A 20,670-nucleotide genomic window follows, 5' to 3' on the forward strand; every position below is an offset into this window, starting at 1 on the left:
ATCCAAGAGCCAAAAAACAGGCTATGGGCAGAGCTACCAAAGGGATCTTTTAAACTAAAGGATCACCTGAGTTTGAGATCTGCACATTTCGGCTTTCCCAAAGACAGTTCAAACGCACCCTAGTCTTTCTGAAAAAAGAGAGCATATTGTTATGGCTGTCAAAGTTCTGACCTAGGCAATGAGATCTCCAAGGAACACCTTGGTGATGCACAAGCGATGTTATGATTCAGTAGGTTGAACTCTTCTGTGTAAGTCAGCATTGGCCAATTGGAGCCGCTTTCAGATGAGTGGGAGGAGAGGGGTCCTGTTTGTGTGGCCAGATCTAAGGGGTATCATCACAATCATAGAAGTTAGGTCTGTGTGTACAGTCCACCCTACAAATGCAGGGATTTGGGGGGGGGGAAGTGTTTTAATGCTTAATATTCCAAGGCACCTTCTGCCAAATATGGGACATTAGGTCTGATGCGCTAGCCAAATTCCAACTCTGCTAGTTTCATTCTGCTTCCTAGAGTTAAACTTTACCTTTTCAAATGGATACAGCATTCTCCTCCTGTCCTAAACTGTGGTGCTAGTCTACACTAGAAAATAAGATCGACCTAGCATGTCTCAGGGTGTGAAATAGCCACATATCCGAGACACTGCTATGCCCCCTGCATAAACAAATAAAGGTCAATAAAATAATTCTTCTGTCAACCTATCTACCAACTCTCATGGAGGTGGGTTACCTGCAAATGATGGGAAAGCCCCTCCCATTGCTCTAGTGTCTATGCTGAAGTGCTACAGCAGTGCAGCTGTGCCACTGTAGCAGTTTAAGTGTAGACATGGCCTGTTTAGTTCTACCCTGGAATCCCACAGAGTTATCTGTTATTACAGAGGTGGCTAAGTATTATACCTCAGGTACTGTGAGGTTCAATCCCCTTGACACTACGATAATAGGTACTCTACAGCAGCGGTCCCCAACCTTTTTGGCACCAGGGACCGGTTTCGTAGAAAAAAAAATGTCCGCGGACCTGTGGGATGGTTTTGGGACAATTCAAGCACATTACATTTATTTTTGTACTTTTATTTCTATTATTATTGTAATATATAATTAAATAATTATACAACTGACCATAATGCAGAATTAGTGGGAGCCCTGAGCTTGTTTTCCTACAACTAGACGGTCTCATCTGGGGGTGATGGGAGACAGTGACACCCGAAGTGTGTTGCTTATGTCCAGTCTACTCCGTAATCTCGTTTTGGTTGTTGTCACTGCAGAAAACCCTGCTTCACAAAGATAGGATGTTGAAAATGGAAGTAAGCTTTTCAGTGCTTTTGTGGAAATCTCAGGATATTCCGCCTTGACTTTAATCCAGAACGTATGGAGATTTGAAGTCGTCTCAAACATACTTTAAAGGCCACCGTCATTTGTGATCTCAAGCAGTTGATCCTCTTCTAGCACGGATAAAGTCGATTCACCTGGCTTATTCACAAATGGGTCACGGATCCATTCCTTCCCAGTTCGGGGGTGTTTTGTGGTTGGGAAGTAATGCTCAAACTCTTTTGAAAGCTGAAATAGATGATCATGCACCAGCTAGGAAAAAGAAGGTCCTGGCTCAGTCTCTTTCAATATCTCTGCTAATGTTTGAAACATGTCAAAAATCCCAATATTCACTCGTCGCCCCCATAATTCTAGTTTGGCTTTGAATGCAGCCACTTTATCTGCCGATTTGAACACAGTTGTCGTTCTCCCCTGAAGTGACAGATTGAGTTCGTTGAGCAGGTTGAATATGTCACACAAGTAAGCAAGTTTTATGACCCATTCTGTGTCACTGAAATGTGCTGCCCGTGGTGACTGTTTTTCTAAAAGAAATCTCTGGAGCGGCTCTCGTAACTCAAAAACTCTGGCCAGTGATCTATCTTTAGAAAGCCATCTCACTTCTGTGTATAAGAGAAGACGTGTGTGCTCTGCGTCCATCTCCTCACAGAGCTGCACGAACAGACGTGAGTTAAGGGCATGTACTTTAATGTGGTTGATAATTTTAATCACATCCTGCAAAACTTTGTTAAGTTCAAATGACATTTTTCGGCTAGCTAGCATTTCTCTATGGATGACACAGTGCATAGACTCACATTCAGAAGCGACCTCCTTGACCTGAGTAGTGAAACCAGAAAGCCGTCCAGTCATGGCAGCTGCTCCGTCCGTGCATATAGAGACACAAAATGACCAATTCGGTTTTCCTGACATGTAATCATTCAAAGACTTGAATAGTTCTGCAGCTGTGGTGTTGGATGGCAACAAAAGCGCACATAATATATCCTCATGCACATCCTCCTGAAAAATATATCACACAAAAACAAGCATTGTTGCCTTGTTGTCAACATCGGTAGACTCGTCAACCTGGATTGCGTACCACGGTGACTCATTCACCCTCTAACAATTGTGCCTCAATATCCTCTATTTCATCAATTCGTCTAGTTATGGTGCTAGCCGAAAGAGGAACACGTGCCACCTTTTGAACTACAGCCTCTCCTAAAAGTTCACGACAAATGTCCTTAGCAGCAGGCAGGATCAACTCTTCACCAATAGTAAAGGGCTTCTTAGCTTTAGCAATGCGGTTGGCCACTAAGAATGATGCTTTCAGTGCAGACACATTTGATGAAGTGGTGGCCTTCAGTAATTGCTTCTATTCTTCGTGTTCACGTTTTTTTCTTTTGAAAAACTCCAAAGGCTTGTCTTTTAATGCAGGGTGCTTGGTCTCCATGTGGCGAAGCAGTTTTGAAGGTTTCATGGCTTCGTTGGATAGCCGGTCGCCACATATTATACAAAGCGGGCGTGGAGAATGTGAGTCACCTGTTGCAATGAACCCGTAATTTAAGTAGGACTCTTGGTATTTTCTTTTAAATGCAGCTTTCTTTTTGTTGGCCGTCTTAGAGTCTTCTGCTGTCTCATCATTGGGTCTTTCCCCCTTTTCAAAGAAGCTTTGCAGCGACGTTTGTTTTTTACTCATTTTGGCCAGGGTTAGCTTGTGGGCTTACCAAAACTGTGCGGGAAAGAGGCACGGACAGAAGTGGTAAATAAAATAATGGGCGGGCCACATGCGGACTAATATAAGTGTCGGATTCTGACTTAAAGCCTGCCACCAAATGCAGCTGTACAATTGAAGTACATCAACTCACTGGCCACTATAAAGCCTGCCACCAGATGCAGCTTAATTGTCACTTGCCACTCACTGATAGGGTTCTGATATTAGTCTGCAAGCTATTGATTTATTATGGTCTCTGTGCAGTGAAACCTCTGCTAATGTAATCTGTTTTTGCAGCCGCTCCCCAGCGCTAGCATCATGGCCTCAGCTCCACCTCAGATCATCAGGCATTAGATTCTCATAAGGAGTGCAAAACTCCCTCCATCGCATGCGCAGTTTACAGTAGGGTTCACGCTCCTATGAGAATCTAACATCTGACAGAAGGCGGAGCTCAGGCAGTAATGCGAGCGACGGGGAGCAGCTCTAAACACAGATGAAGCTCTGCTAGCTCACTCACCGCTCATGTCCTAGCCGCTCATGTCCTGCTGTGCACTCACCGCTTATGTCCTGCTGTGCGCTCGGTTCGCGGCCCGGTTCCTAACAGGCCATGGACCGGTACCGGTCCGCGGCCCGGGGGTTGGGGACCCCTGCTCTACAGCATTTCTGGAGTAGCTTCTTCTGTCAGGTCAAGGTCCTATGACAGCCATCACTTGGCAGCAATATCAAGGTCAATCTGAGTTACAAAGCAACCACTGGAGCTTATTTTTGTACTTGAAAGCCTCTCCCTGAGTTAGAGAAACCCGTTATTTTGGTTTGTTTGGAAATCTTTCTACCATCAGTGTTCCTGTGCCAGTTCATTCAATTCTGAGGGGATTCAAGAGAATCCATCTCCCTTATTACACCCTGTCTAAGGATGGGTCGATTACACTTTGACCTTTGTTCTTCACATATTTTAACTGCTGGAATATACTTGGCAGTCTTACTAGCATTCATGAATCCTTTCATTTCCTTTCACTGTTTTACAGCCAAAGTACATTTCAGAAGTTTTGCAGCTTTCTGCCTACAGTAAATACAGAGTCAGGATTGGCAGGAATGCTGGCTACCTCCAAAGAAGCACAACCCTGAGAGCTCACCAGCCATAGTCATGCAAATCTGCAGAATGTTCCAAGCGACACTGATCACAATCCTACTAGCCACGTCCAAACTCAGAGGTACCCAAGTACATAAAGTCTAACAATACTTTCTGGGACTACCCCATAGCCGTCAGCGTGATGCTTTTTACTGCATGAACTCTCTTCTTGGGTCCACGATGGAAGAAAATTTCAGCCATGTTCGAGGGCTTGGCTATGCAGAAACTAACTTGCATCTTCAGTTCTGATTGTAAATCTGTGTAAGGACACTTATTTTTGAATGATTGTCCTATTTACCGAAGCAGGATGCTTGTATTCAGAAATAAGTGTCTTTACACAAACTGGCAAAGAGTTCTGTGGCACCTTAGGGTACATCCAGACTACCCACCAGATCGACGGGTAGCAATCGAGTTATCGGGGATCAATATCACGTCTCGTCTAGATGCAATATATCGATCCCTGAACGCGCTCCCATCGACTCCAGCATTCCCCCAGGGCGAGCAGCAGTAGCAGCGTCAACAGGGGGAGCCATGGCCATCAATCCCGTGCTGTGAGGATGGGAGGTAAGTCAAATAAGATAGCGTAGCTGAAGTCGACATATTCCCGTAGCTGAAGTTGCGCATCTTACGTTGACACTCCCCCTCCCCCCACACACAATGTAGACCAGGCCTTATAGACTAACAAACGTACTGGAGCATGAGCTTTCATGGGTGAATACCCACTTCATCAGATGCAGCATCCGACAAAGTGGGTATTCACCCACAAAAGCTCATGCTCCAATACGTTTGTTAGTCTATAAGGTGCCACAGGACTCTCTGCTGCTTTTACAGATCCAGACTAACACGGCTACCCCTCTGATACTTTACACAAACTGGCCCTGAAATAACTGAAGGTGTGAATTACAAGTGATGTAGTTATTTTAGTTCCAGTTGCAATGTGGCTAAGACTATACAGGTAACATAGGCATTGCCATTCCTTGGTCAGACCCAAGGTCTATCCAGCGCAGTATCCTGTCTAACTGGGGCCAGAACCAGAAGCTTTAGAAAAAGGTGTAAGAACCCAGCAGTAGGCAGATGTGGGATCTGTAGCCCCACCCCCGGTCTCATTCTGATCTAACAGGTTAAAAATAAATAATAATGGGAGCTATACCCATCTCCTAGAACTGGAAGGGACCTTGAAAGGTCATTGAGTCCAGCCCCCTGCCTTCACTAGCAGGGCCAAGTACTGATTTTCCCCCAGATCCCTAAGTGGCCCCCTCAAGGACTGAACTCACAACCCTGGGTTTAGCAGGCCAATGCTCAAACCACTGAGCTATCCCTCCCCCTGCTGGAGATTGGCTGGTTTGTGTTAAGCTGTGAAGAATGAGGTTTAATATACCTTCCAAAAAAACCCATTCATAGCTCTATACTGAAGCCTTCATCTAACTCACACCCAGCAGCTTTTCAGCAGTCTCTTGGAGGAGCCCCGTCAGTGTGCCAGACCCGCAAAGGGTCCCATTCTTCTACAAGGGGAGACCACACAGCTGCAACATCTAAGCCTTAGCATCTAGGCTCTATACCATGAGCTCTGCCCAGGGAGTCCAACTGAGAGAGAGACTCCTGTTCAGAGACTTTTTGCCCTCTTCAGAGACCAAAGCACCTCAGCAATTATTTACAGTGACACCAGGCAGCCTTTTCTAAACGGAGTAGGATTTGCTAGTCAACTGGAACATAACACTGGGGATTCCTCAGGCCAGCACAAAGGCACAGTCCATGCTGACTAAAGCCCCCTTGAGCCATGCTTCTCTAGGCATCACTTGGTTTCCTCTCTCTCTACCCTCCACCCCCCATCAGTCCCAGGTCAGAGCTGCTGTCTCTCTCCCAAGCCCAGCTCTTATCCTAGCCTCCTGTAACCTCTCAGTCCAGTGTCTTCCTCCTGCAGACCCATGTTGAGTTCACATTTTCCACCTGCCCAAGTTTCCTGTTGATAGGTGTCAACTGTTCAGACCTTGGGGTTCTCATTGTCTTCCCAGAACCTCCATTGATACCGGTTGGTTTCAGACAGTCCTGGAAGACCCATTTACACCATACCAGACAGTTACATGACACAAACCCTTATCTCCTGCTGTGCTCCAGGACAGCATTTTAACCCTTCTATAGTCAATAGCAGTCCTTTGTCAAGTAAGTCTGTGCCATGCTTGAGACAAGGTGGGTGAGGTAGTATCTTTTATTGGACCAACTTCTGATCATAAGACAGACAAGCTTTCAAGTTTACACAGAGCTCTTCAACACTGCATTCTGCCATGTATATCGTTCCTAAAAATTACAGAAAAGTCCCACTTTCATCAGAGCAAATACACCTGACACGTCTAGGCCACCCCCAACAAACATACGGTGATCTTTTGTTTGCAGTGTTACTGTAGCCATGTTAGTCCGAGGATACTAGAGAGTCATGGTGGGTGAGGCAATATATTTTATTGGACCAACTTCTGTGGGTGAAAGAGACAAGCTTTCAAGCTACACAGCTCTTCTTCAGCTTTTTGGGTGCCCAATTTGAGACACATAAGACCCGATTTTTCAGAGTACTTAACATAATATAACACTTTGAACGTTCAAAGCACAGCTCCCACTGACTTCAGTTGCACCTGTGAGTGCTCAGTACTTCTGCAAATCACACCCCAGGGTATCAACTCAGGCACCCAGAAAGTGAGAGACAGTGACCAGCAGTGAAAAGTTTGATTTCAGTGATATATCACCATCACATAGGAACTCCATGGCAGAGGTAAGGATAAAATAGAGTTCCCCAGAGCAGCACTCAACAGCCTTAACCAGGAGATCATCCTCTCTCTTCCTGCAGTCCCATCTCATTCGCTACATACCTTCCGACTGCTGCAAGAAATGAGGCAGAGGTCCCACAGACAACACTCGCTCCATTACACAACCCTGATTCAGCCCCAAAGCAGGTTCATCCTGTATCTTTCTTATAAGCCTATTCGTCTCACTTCCATCCCTGTTTTCATTGACTCCATACTCTTGTTTTCTGGACTTAGTGGTTCCTCTCCTTGGTTGAGGGGGCAGGCCTTTGGTTCTAGGTGGGCCTAGATCAAGGATATAAACAGGCTTGTGCACCGAATGAACCCAGGATCCTGTGGGGAAAAAGTCTGATGATTATAATTATAGAGTATAATGGATTCACACAAAGGGGCTAAATTCAGGTTGTACAAGCAACTCTTGTAGATTTGTCTATGATTTCCTAGGTTTTTAAAAAAGCAAACTGAAAAAAAAAAATCATGTGGCATATTGACATCCACGTGCTTCATTAGCTGCGCTGGAACATTTAGATCCACCCCAACGTCCTCTGCCACTTGAGCTAATGGAGTGGCTGACAGCAGTAACAGGTTGTCATCCTGTATGTGGACCAGAGTTAGAGACGAAGGAAATACTTTGCCAGAAGGTTTCACAGCTATTTGCTGACAGCAGAGGAATGGTGAGATTCAGGACTCCTGGTTCCAGTCCAAGCTTCGGTGGGGAGTGGGCTTGCTCTAGTGGACACATTCTTTTGCCTATTTCTCCACTAATCTGTCCCACCTCTTCCCCACCCACAGCTCCTCATCTCAATCCCCTCACCTAGCCAGTCCCAGTCTCCACTCCTCAGGCTTCTCATCCCACTCTTTGTCCATTCAGTCTCCCCATTCCTGAGTCCTCAGCCAATCGGTCTTCTCATTCCCCACCCAGCTCCACCAAATCTCTGCATTTCCCCTTCCCCCAGCTTCTTGTCCCAATCTCTTTGCCCAGCCAGTCCCAGTCCTCTACTGCACTCAGGCTCCTCGGCAGATTTCGTCTCTCCTCACCCACCATTTCCCGTTCTGGCATCTAATCCCAGATTCCTTGCCCAGCCAATCCTCTTCTCCCTTCCCCTCCCAACTCCGTGCCCCAAATTACTCCTGCCCCAACTCCCCAGGTCTTGTCCCTTCTGCACATGATTCAGGCAGTTTCGTCCCCCATGCTAACTGGGCCCAGTGGGGGTGGGGAATGAGAGCACAGGAGAGACATGCTCCCAGATATTAGACCCAACACAGTCCAGAACAGCAAGGAATTGCAATTGCAGGGAAAGTCCTGGAGCATAGAATCATAGAAATCTCAACAGGTCATCTAGTCCCGTCCCCTGCACTTAGATAGGGGGCTAAGTATTATCTCTAGACCAGCCCCGACAGGTGTTTGTGTAACCTGTTCTTCAAAACCTCCAGTGATGGAGCTTTCACAATCTCCCCAGGTAATTTTTCTGGTGCTTAATTGCCCTTAGAGTTGAGAAGTTTTTCTAACAAGCCTCCTTTGCTGCAATTTAAGCCCATTATTTCTTGTCCTATCCTCAGTGAATAAGGAGAACAATCTATCACCCTCCTCTTTACAACAACCTTTTACATATTTCAAGACTGTTTTGTCCCCCCTCAGTCTTCTCCAGACTATACCAATCTTTCCTCTTAGGTCATGTTTTCTAGACCTTTAGTCCAGAAGAGAGCAACAAAAATGATTCTCCAGTTTGTCTACATCTTTCCTGAAGCGTGGTGCCCAGAACAGGGCACTGTACTCCAGCTGAGACCTCATCAGTGCTGAGCCGAGTGGAAGATTACTTCTGTCTTACAACACTCCTGCTAATACATCTCAGAATGATGATCACTTTTCTGCAACAGTATTACATTGATGACTCATATTTAGTTTGTGATCCACTATAATCCACAGATCCTTTTCTACAATACTCCTTCCTAGGCAACCATTTCCCATTTTGTATTAGTGCAACTGATTATTCCTTCCTAAATCATCAACACCCCCACAATACACCTTTCAAGATCCTCCTACACCTGCCTACCACCACATGTAGTGTACACCTCATCCAGCACACTAAATGTCCCAATAACTATGCAGGTGAAACCAGACAACCACTATGCTGTCAAATGAACTTGCATAGAAAAATAAGACAAAAAAATCACCATATCACCAGTGGGTGAACACTTTTCACAGAGCGATCACTCTATATCTGACCTCTCAGTTCTCATCCTCAAAGGAAACGTGCACAACACCTTCTAATGATGAGCCTGGGAGATTAAATTCATAATTTTGCTAGATACTGAAAATCATGAACTGAATGGAGAGCCTGGATTTATGGTTTATTACAACAACCTATAACTCACTTAAACTCCCTCAACTTCCCACCCATGACTGGAGAGGTAATAATGGGCTACTTCAACTTCACTTGAAATGCATGTTAACGACTTATGCTAAACAACCTGTTCCACCTTGTGAGACACACACAGTACATTACACAGAGCTCTTCTTCAGGTCTGGGAAAGCTCAAAAGCTTGTCTCTCTCACCAAATGAAGTTGGTCCAATAAAAGGCCTTACCTCACTCATTCTGTCATCCCAATATCCAAGGACAACACAGCTACAACACTTCATACAGAGATGGCACCGAAGTTTCAGCTGCCTTAGGTCTGGTCCACGCTACAGACATAAAATGATATAACTACATTGCTCGGGGTATTAAAAAATACACACCTCTGAGCAACTGAGGTATAGTCTACACTACAGAATTAGGTCGACGTAAGACAGCGTACGTTGACCTAACTCTGTAAGAGTCTACACTCAAACGTAGCGTCCGATGTAAGTCAGTGTAGTGGATGAGTTAACTCCCCGTCTGCAAGATGCATAGCACTTAGGTTGATGTAGTTCGGTCAATGCAGCGTCAGTGTAGACACTGCATTGCTTACATTGACTGTTGCTGCCTTTCAGAAGCCATCCCACAATGACAGTTAAAATCAGTGCAAGCACGCCTGGTGAGGACACACCCCACTGACACAAAGAGTGTAGTGTGGATATACAAAAGCAGTCTCTGTACATCAATGCAACTTATGTCAATTTTGTAGCGTAGATTTGCCTGCATTTATACTAACCTAACTCCGCGTATATGTTAACAGGAGAGCTTCTCCTGTCAACATAGCTACCATCTCTCAGGGAGGTAGGTTAACTACACTGATGGGAGTGCTCTCTCCCATCGGTGTCGGAGCATCTTCACTTAAGCGCTACAGCTGCATCAGTGCAGCCGAGCCAATGAAGCATTTTAAGTGTAGACCCCGCCCTTAGCATCCACGTGTAGTTGAGTATCTTTTGTTCTCTAACCAAAGTGGCTCCTAAAAGCTTAATCTTTGCTGGTCACAAACAAATCTAATGTAGTCAAAATGGCAAATTTTAAAAGAGTAACGCATTTCACATGTTATGCATTGCATTTCTTGGTTTTAAAATTATTGCCTCTCAATATCACTGAAATCCCCCTGTTCACATATTAGGAAAATAAATACAAGTGCACGACATAACTTTTAATACCATATATTATTCTGTACCACAATCATGTCATTGTCATCCTATCTGAAGTAAGTCCCAATCTTTTCCTTCCCCGTTCATAAGGTTGCAACCAAGAAGTTTAGTGTAGAAATTGCATATCACTAAGGAGATTTTTCCATGTGACTAAGTTAGATTGCCTAATAGAATTGTTTTTACATCTCCTTCCTTGTTAATATATTTCATATTGCAGCCTGACTGATGCTTCTATATGTATTTAAGGGTGATCATGATGGTGGTTTGATTTCTTGAGCAGGGTTGTGTTTTCAAGATGTGTTTTTTCCTCCTAGCAAAAACTACCCAGTAACTTTTCATCTTCATTTTAACTTTCATGTCACACAGCCATTTATATGAACACAGTTCTACATGAAAATTATTAGCTTATCTTATTTTTCAGTCCTTGGAGTGTTGAATCCATTAGTTTCTCCGTCTAAAATGTAATAAATATGAAGGCTGCTGATCAATATCGTAAGCGAGTGATTAGACAGGATGAATGTCTGAATCAACATCTCATGTTGTAGTAGGAGGAAAGCACTTCATTACTTCAGTTCATTTAAACATTGTCAAGACTTAAGTAGCAAGATAAAAAGGCTTCCTGCTTCCCCAAGTGCAGAAAATGTGTGTGTAAATTCTACAGCATCAAGGTATGCTATTGAATGATACTGTCTGTTGAAGTGGGAGATCAGAGCATGAAGTTGATCCTGCAAGTAAGATGTCTTTTCAATGACTGCAAGGGCAATGTAGCTGCAACAACAAATTCTTGTGCCACGCCTTCCTGCAGCTATTCAAAAGCATTTTTTGGGTGTCCAAAAAAGAGCAAAGATCAATGACTATGTCATAAGAACAACTGAAAGGCAAATAACTGAACTGAAAGTTTGGAATTTTTTAAACTAACATCACCTTGAAATGTAGCACAAGATGAGCTATTTAATAAGGAAAAATTGAAGTACTTTCTCCAGGATACAATTTCTCCAGACATCAACTTGCAGGTTTATTAAAACCAGATGCTGCAAGTGACTAAAGAGGAAATATTAATAGTCAGTACTAGAAGAATCAACACTGGCATTAATGCAAAATGGTTGGTCATGGAGGACAAGCAGTTAAATTGTTACAAGCATATACACACAGGGAGAGGAAACATTCCTATTTTGTGCTACTCCTTCTGCAGCAACAAAACAAAAAACCCACAAACTACAAAGTGTCAGTTTCTGAACATGTGAGCATATCACAAGGTCTTTAAATTTCCTCAAAACAAAAACTTCAGGTGAAATCATCCTAAACATCAGAGATGGGTTCTCAGCCATTTTTCCAAGAAGAGTACCACTGAACAGTTCTAATGCATGTTGTGGAAGTTCAGGCATCAGTCCTTTTCAGTCCCACAGCAGGTAAGCACCTGAACTTCCCAATGACTATAGAATACTGAGAGTATCTACATTTCTATCCTCCCAGCTACCATCAGTATCAATATTTGCACTGGTTTCAGAGTAGCGGACGTGTTAGTCTGTATCCGCAAAAAGAACAGGAGGACTTGTGGCACCTTGGAGACTAACAAATTTATTTGAGCATAAGCTTTCGTGGGCTACAGCCCATTTCTTCAGATGCACTGAGGACTGATCAATATACAACACACACTCAGCATGAGGGGCTCTGCAGATAAAAGTTCACAAAAGCAACTGAAGGCTTCAAACAGACTTGATGGAGTACAGGCTGGCAACACTTGCTGCAGTATCGGTGAAATCTAGATCGACCTAGTAAGAACTGGACCACCACAAGGACAGGAGAGAAGCAACAGAACCTTTCTTCCACTTGCTCCTAAACACAAAGATAATCTGTTGAGCCCAAAATAGGAAGAGGCCATTGAAACATAGGCCTGGTCTACACTAGGCGTTTAAATCGGTTTTAGGAGCCTAAAACCGATTTAACGCCACAACCGTCCACACTAGGAGGCACCTTATATCGATTTTAATGGCTCTTTAAACCGGTTTCTGTACTCCTCCCTAACGAGAGGAGTAGCGCTAGTATCGGTATTACCATATCGGATTAGGGTTAGTGTGGCCGCTGATCGACGGTATTGGCCTCCGGGCGGTATCCCACAGTGCACCACTGACCGCTCTGGACAGCAATCTGAACTCGGATGCAGTGGCCAGGTAGACAGGAAAAGCCCCGCGAAGTTTTGATATTTCCTGTTTGCCCAGCATGGAGCTCCGATCAGCACGTGTGGCGATGCAGTTAAAAATCAAAATAAAGAAAGAGCTCCCGCATGGACCATGCGGACGTGATTGCTGTAAGGGCAGGCAAATCTGTTCTATCAGCGCTCCGTTACAGAAGATGAAATTCAAAATCATTTTTTTTAAATCTCCAGACAGACGCCATAGCAGGGACTCAGTGCACTGCTGCGTGACAAGCGTAATGGAAAGCCAAAGAATCAAATGGACGCTCATGGACTGGAGGACTCAAGCTATCCCACAGTTCCTGCAGTCTCCGAAAAGCATTTGCATTCTTGGCTGAGCTCCAAATGCTTCTAGGGTCAAACACCGTGTCCGCGGTGGGTCAGGGCATAGCTCGGCAATTTACGCACCCCCCCACACACCCCCAGAAGTGAAAGGGAAAACAATCCTCTCTTGACTCTTTTACATGTCACCCTATCTGTACTGAATGCTGCAGATAGACGCGATGGCGCAGCACTCAACACCAACATCCTTGCTCCCCCCACGCTATGGATGGCTGATGGTACAAAATGACTGGTACCCGTCCTCATCATCAGCCTATTGGCACATGGGGTAGTGCAAAAGGACTGGTAACCATGCTGACTAGCATCTGTTAGGTCGATCAAGAGCGCCTGGTCCTAATTTTTCCTGGTAGATGGTACAGTATGGCTGATAACCATCGTCATCATAGCAACAGGGGGCTGAGCTCCATCAGCCCCCACCCTTCATGTGTAAAGAAAAGATTCAATTGCCCCTGAACTAGCAGAGGGATGCTGGGCTCCTCTCCTACACACTCCTTACTGTCCTGTCTGGACTATCATAGCAGCTGGAGGCTGCCTTCCACTCATATCTCACTAACAAGTCACTGTGTCTTATTCCTGCATTCTTTATTACTTCATCACACAAGTGGGGGGACAATGCTACGGTAGCCCAGGAAGGCTGAGGGAAGAACGGAATCAACAGGTGGGGTTGTTGCAGGAGCACCCCCTGTGAATAGCATACAGCTCATAATTTCTGCAGGATCTGACACAGAGCAGCTGTGCTCTCTGGTTCTCTGATACAGTGGTTCTCTAGTACACTTGCCCATATTCTAGGCAGGACTGATTCTATTTTTAGATACCAAAAAGGAGGGATTGACTCAGAGTCATTCCCAATTTTGGCTTTTGCGCCCCTGGCTAAGAGCAGCCAGGGGCACTTATGACAGCAGCAAATGGAACAGTGCAAAAGGACTGGTAGCCACTATCATCTTATTACCAATTTATGGTATGGTAGATGGTACAATATGGCTGATAACCATCTCCATCATGCAAAAGCAAAAGCAAAAGCATGCTGCTGTGTAGCGCTGCTGAATCGCCTCTGTGAGCGGCATCTAGTACACATACGGTGTCACAAAAGGCGAAACAGGCTCCATGATTGCCATGCTATGGCATCTTCCAGGGCAATCCAGGGAAAAAAGGCATGAAATGCTTGTCTGCCGTTGCTTTCCCAGCGGAAGGAGTGACTGACAACATTTACCCAGAACCACCCGCGACATTGATTTTTGCCGCATCAGGCACTGGGATCTCAACCCGGAAATTCCAAGGGGCGGGGGAGGCTGCGGGAACTATGGGATAGCTACGGGATAGCTACCCACAGTGCAACGCTCCAGAAATCGACGCTAGCCTCGGACCATGGACGCACACCACCGATTTAATGTGTTTAGTGTGGCCGCGCGCACTCAATTTTATAAAATCTGTTTTACAAAACCGGTTTATGCAAATTCGGAATAGCCCCGTAGTGTAGACGTACCCATAGCTGCTGGAATCCAAGCCTCATGTCATCCCTTCTCCTAGCATTTAACTGGAGATCCAGATATCTACCCAAATCTGTTTCCCAAGGAGGTTGACATACATCATTCACCATTTGGATGGCAAAGATTGTGAACAGTCACTGAAGACAAGACAGTTGCATTCAAGTGTCAGCTTTCTACAGTACTCGAACCTTTATGCAACCAACTCAACCTCCATGTTTGGATGGGTATGGGTGATATTCAGAATTAAAATAAGTGTTGAAAAAAAGCAAGTAAGTTGAAAGAGTAGGAAACAACAAAAGCCGGAGGCCTAGCCAGTCAAACTGGGAACATTAGTGTTTCTATCACATTTCAAACTTTCCATTTTGGACAGCGTGCCATTTGTTTCATGAATATGATTACGACGTAAGCACACAGTATGCAATTGAAACAAGACAGCCTGTTTTCACTCAGATGGGATTCTCCCCAATAAGAAATTGTAATGACCCTTGCTCTAACACATTATGTGACAATCTGAATTTCTGGGTTTAAACAATTTAAAATCCAACCTGCACCTCTAATACACATTAGACAATAAACACACGAAGGACAATGCTGCACCTAACAGCTAAAGTCTCTCCATCAGTGATTTCATTAGCTCAGCGCTGCTGTGGATTTTACAGTACACAATGGAGTAACATGCCCATTTCACCAGCCAAATAAACAGGCTCAGAAGCTGTGACTTGTCCCAAGTCATGGGAAACCAGTGGCAGATATGAATACACTACAGAAGTCATTGTTTAATTCCATAGTGACAGGAAATGCCTAATCTCCATGCTCTAACCACTGAGACTGCTTCAAACATTACTCAAAATAAAATCGCAGCCTTATGATTTGTGGCAAGAACTTGGCCCTGCTGCAGTACCATTGTGGCTGTATCTAGGTTCTGGACTTTAGAATAGTCATGGCTCAAATTATAGGAATTATTTTGGGAAAGTTCTATGGCCTGTGCTATACAGGAGGTCAGATTAGACAATCACACTGGTCCCTTCCAATCTTGGACTCTATGAAAAGCCAAGCCCATATATATTATATAACTGGTGTGGAGTTTGACACCTGCTGGCCAGAGACTAAGGACGGGTCTACGGCTGGACATATTCCTGATTAACTCCATGGGTGGAGACTTATTCCAGAACAGGAGTGCTTTGTTTCTGCTCTGCTCACCTTCATTTCAGGTCAAGAGAACAGAAAGAAGAAACTTTTTTCTGGAATAAGAGTGTCCATCCATTGCATTCATCAGGAATAAGTCCATGCGCAGACCAGCCCAAGGGTGGTGAGCAGCTCACCTAAAAGCAACAACCGAGCCCCCCAACTGGGACAGCAACAACTAGATGTGTAGTAGGTTGTAAGATGCCTGTCTAAACTGGTCAAGGAAGCCCTCCTAGCAACCAAATATGCATCTAGTACCATTTCAACTTTACATGGGCCCTAGTCTATGGCATTTTAAAGCTGCTTCATATGCTGTAATGAGATTTTATATTGCATCCTCTCCTGTCCTTAAGATCCTACTTAGTTCCTCACTGCTGTATCTAGGCTTGAATGGCTACCTTGCATTAGTAAAGCTGGTAAAAGGCAATGGAATGCACACAGAACATAGCTTCAAAAGGGTACAATATGGTCACAGGGTAACACCCTACAGCCTGGAACAGTAGTTTTGTTAACTGACACTATTTGTTTTGAGATCATAACCTTAGCTGGGGGGGTTAAATATTGAATACAGCTCCAGAGCATTTCCTGACAACACTACAGGTACCCCCATTTAGGATAGCAGTCATTTGTAACATTAAGAGGCTTGTGCTAGCACTGATCATTTCCCCTGGATTCTTTCTGAAAAGGTCTTCCTCACTCTCCCCCTTCACCAGAAGGGTTTTAACAAATGCAGAAGTGACCAGATTAAGTGTGAGAACACATCAAAGTACCCAAAACAACTGTGCTTTAAACAGCTTTTTTTTTTTTTGGAACAAGCTCAAAACAATTTATATTCAGCCTCTGAGCATTAATGTTACATATAGAATACTATGAAGGGAAAGTGATCTAGTGACAGGAGCACACGAATAGGAGGCAGGGCTTGGATTTTGTTCCCAGCTCTGCCACTCACTTTCTGTAGGACCTTGGGCAAGTCACTGAACCCGTTTCTCAGGTTCCCCATCTGAAAGATATTCCTATTTTACAGGGATGTCATGAGGTTTGTTTGTAAACTGCTTTTAGGTCAGAATGAAAAGCCCTCTCAGTGCAAAACAAAGTGAAATATTACTGGATTTGAGTTTGGAATGACTAAAGAATTCCAGACTAGCAGGAAAAGTTACAGTTTCTAAACATGTTAACACCCTGGTCACTAATGAAGAGCATCTGCATATTTCACTGGGAAACTCTGCTGCCACCTTCTGAAATAATGGTTACTGCAGGTATCTACAATCAAAATACTGGACTAAAAATAACTTGTTTTCCCACAGTTATGACATCACAAGCCTGAGGGGTAATTGTTTCCCTCTTCCTGGTCAGTTAGATGCCATAGTCAACAGGGTCTTCACTATTGCTCTGAACAGCATGTATGCTGGTATTAAAGAGACAAGATTGGTGAGGCAATACCTTTTATTGGACCAATTTCTATTGGTGAGACAAGCGTTCCAGCTTACACAGAGCTCTTCTTCAGCTCCGGGAAAGGTACTAAAAGTGTCATCACTGAATACAAGTAAAAGTTTTGTTTGATCTCTTTCACCCTTCGGGGAGGAATAGCTCAGTGGTTTGAGCATTGGCCTGCTTAAACCCAGGGTTCTGAGTTCAATCCTTGAGGGTGCCACTTAGGAATCTGGGGCAAAATCAGTACTTGGTCCTGCTAGTGAAGGCAGGGGGCTGGACTCAATGACCTTTCAAGGGCCCTTCCAGTTCTAGGAGATAGGTATATCTCCAATTATTATTACACCCCAAAACACTGGGTGGATTTGACAACATTAAAAGCCAAGACTTTCCATCCCAGGTCAGTGCTAAGTTAGGTTTGCTTAAGTTCACCACTTAAACAGCCAACCTACCTTTGTGGGAGTTGCACCCTTAATTTTTCCCCATTTTTTTTTTTTTTAAAAAGGCATGGGGAGTTGAATCATTAATCTTGTACTATGTATTCCTCATTAAATGAGTTACAGTAACAGGTTACAACACAGATGAAGTACAGTGCTCTTGCAGGATTATACAGTTCTAAGACATCTTGGCATGAATTGGTTGTCTTGTTGGCAGTTTCAGCAAAAGGCAGAAGACTGAGTAGGCCACAAAGACTAAGCTATCCTCTGACCCTTAGAAGTGGTCTCTAGGTGTTTGGTGACATTGGTGAAGCAGTGTGGAGAGACTTGTACTGCTGCTGTACTCGGTCTAGAGGACTGCAGGCTCCAGGGCTGTCAAGTTGGCACCTTTCACGAGCACTATAGCCACACAAAGAAAGAAGACATGTCTTTTCTGAAACTGAACTGCAAGTGTGAGTCTAGAGTTTATTTAGAAAGACTGTGAAAAATGGAAGCCATACTACAAATCTAATGCTGTATTCTAAAGACCCTTCTAAAACTACTACATAAACAAGGCAAACACCTCTATAAGCAGTCATGGTTTCCATGAAAATTTTGAAACAGATATCTACCTCTACCACATTAACTCAAACATACAGACCTGCAGGAATAGTGGCACAGTTTCCAGCTCTTTCATTAAACCCAATTAGGAAAGTTATTAGTTGCAAGTGTTAGCTAGCATCATACTCTTGGGAAGTACCAGTCTCAAGAGCATGAGGCACATCACAGGGGAGAGATTTAAACCCCCCCCCCCACACACACACACCATTAGAAAGGTATAACATTCACACAGCATTTCAGCCACATATAAGGTATTGTAATCTAAACAGGTAAGGGTCCCATGCATTCTCCCATTCCATCACAGGTTGCTTCCTTTGCAGGCGTGTGACAGCTCTTAGCTGTAATTTTGCTATGCATCCACTTGTTGCTGTATTATGCTAGATCTGTCCAAGTCCCATTCACCTGGGAGACAGACTCCCACAAGCAAGGTTCATTTAGAGGAAGATTTTTAGCTCTTTCCATTTTGCAAGAACAGATTTGAGGGGGCATTAGGTCACTCATCCCCACCAGTGGGTCATTCATGGTGCCCCAGCTGGAGTGCAGCAAAACTAGCCAGGGCCAGATCAGGCTTGAGAGCAGCCTGGGGCATACGAGGGCAGCAAGAAATAGGCTTCATGCTGTTGGAAAACAGAGGATCTGCCTGGAGACACTAAGCCTGCGGTGGAGGAGAAAGGAAGCGCACCCTACAGAGGAGGCCCTAGTCCCTGCTGCCTCAGGGGCAGTGATGGGGAGGAGAAGGGTTTAGCAACGCTGAGTTGGAGGGGGGGGAAAGAGGAGAAAAAGCAGCCTCAAGCTGGCCAGAGGGGAGATACAGCAGCCTCGGGATAACGCTGCTGGGCAGCCTCCGGGGAGGGTCCGCAGACCCGCAATACGGGAGGGAAGCGCCAGGGTTCAGCAGCCCCGGCGTGGGGAAGCGTGGCCGTGCCAGGGCTGGGGAGAGGAGGGGATACAGCAGCCAGGGGGGGCAGAGGGTGGCCGCGTCGGAGCCCCCTGGGGGTGGAGGGGGCTGGGGAGGAGACCACAGCTTAGGGGGGAGGGGCAGCAGTGTCAGCGCCCCCCAGCACGGAGGGGGCGGCAGGGCCAGGGCGAGTCCAGCAGCCCGGGGGTGGGATCCAGACACGCCCGGGGGGGGGGGGGGAAGCGTCAGCGCAGCCAGGGGGCCCCGGACCAGGGCACAGTCCCCAGGGACCCGGCCTGCGACGGGGGGTTAGAGCGGCCCGGCCCCGCTCTCACCTTCTTGCCCTTCTTGCCCTCCTCCTCCATGTCTCAGGCGGCGGGTGAAGGGCGGCGGCTGCCCCGGGCTCCTGCTGCCTCCTGCGGCCCCGGCCCCCCGGGGGCATCCCCGCGGCCGCGCGCTCCCTCACCGGGCTGCCATGGCCGGCCCGCGCCCCGCCGGCCCCCGCCCGGACTCAGCGGCAGCGGCAACAACTTTTCAATCCTGCCGCCATCTTGGGCGTCGGCTTCCCGGCGTGCTCAGCGCGGGGCCGGCGCTCCCCTCCCCCCCGCGCCCGGAGGGCTGACGTCAGTCCTCCAAGAAAGGAAAAGGAAGGGGGACAGCGCATGTGCGGAGCGGCCGGCGCGAGGGGGAGGAGGGAGGCAACAGAGTTGCGCACGCACTGTTTCCTCACTCCCACCCCGTGCTGCGGAGGCTCTTATGGCTGTCACCCCACCCCCACACGTGGGCCCCTGCCCCGCCCCCTCCATGCCCAGCATAGCCCTTCTCTCAGCCCTGCTGCCCCTGCCACCCACCTGGGGGCTGGGCCCTTCTCCCCTGACTCCCATCCAGCCACCCCCTGGCTGCTGCACCAGTGCCGGCCATGGACCCGCGAGTGCAGCCCCCCAGCCTGGCCAGGCGGAATCCAGGGAGCTGGGAAAAGCCGCAGGGGCGAGAGGAGCAGGCTCAGCTCCGCGGGCTGGTGCAGTGGCCTGTGACCAGAGAGCAGGGTGTGGGTCACTGGCCTAGCCCAGAGCAACGCCACGCCCAGAGGCTGAGCCAGGCCCTTGGCTCAGCACATCAGCTTTATACCTGCCACGAAAAACTAGCCCATCAGTGACCCCCTTCCATCCCTGCCCCAAGGATCCCTGTTCCCTACTGTTGCCGGCCCAAAAGGCCTGAGGCAGCAAACAGTGATTCGTTGCCCGGAGTGCCTCGCTCCAATTAGACACACCAGGGTGGAGAAGCAAAAAAAGTTTATTTGAGATCTCAAAGCGCAGGATGCTTGGAGGAACACACCTCAGATCAAGCACACCCCAGACAAACAGCTCTCTGTCTTTATACATAATCTTAGCTAAGCATGTCTATTACCCCCAATGCCCAGCTTTCCCCCTTCGCCCCCCTCTTCTCCCTCCTTTTTAGTTCCCATACAGCAAATACATTATGAAGCAGCAATTACTCTAAACAGGTTAGATCATTCTTGGCAAAAAACATATTATCTCGTTAGTAACTTTTCTTGACCGGTCATTCTGTTTCACTCCCTTTAGCCAGGTGCAAGCAGGCTGTATAATTGCCTCCTG

General features: G+C 46.3%; 2 protein-coding genes across 7 annotated transcripts in view; one reads left to right on the forward strand and one right to left on the reverse strand.

Moving 5' to 3' along the window:
• The window catches only part of CCM2 (CCM2 scaffold protein), a 95,089-nt gene extending 75,295 nt beyond the window's left edge, over nt 1-19,794 (reverse strand). Inside the window, exon 1 of one of the 4 annotated variants that reach the window (XM_045003809.1) lies at nt 19,390-19,794. In XM_045003809.1, the coding sequence (XP_044859744.1) occupies nt 19,390-19,419 (30 nt within the window). In that variant the 5' untranslated portion in view covers nt 19,420-19,794. The remainder of the gene's footprint in view (nt 1-19,389) is intronic. The other 3 variants (XM_045003805.1, XM_045003807.1, XM_045003810.1) reach the window with 3 other exon arrangements.
• Nucleotides 1-20,670, forward strand: part of LOC123363081 (SCAN domain-containing protein 3-like) — a 47,490-nt gene that overhangs the window by 16,311 nt on the left and 10,509 nt on the right. The gene's annotated exons all lie outside the window — the stretch shown is intronic.

This window comes from Mauremys mutica, chromosome 2 (genome assembly GCF_020497125.1).
Source record: "Mauremys mutica isolate MM-2020 ecotype Southern chromosome 2, ASM2049712v1, whole genome shotgun sequence".
Taxonomy (NCBI): domain Eukaryota; kingdom Metazoa; phylum Chordata; order Testudines; family Geoemydidae; genus Mauremys; species Mauremys mutica.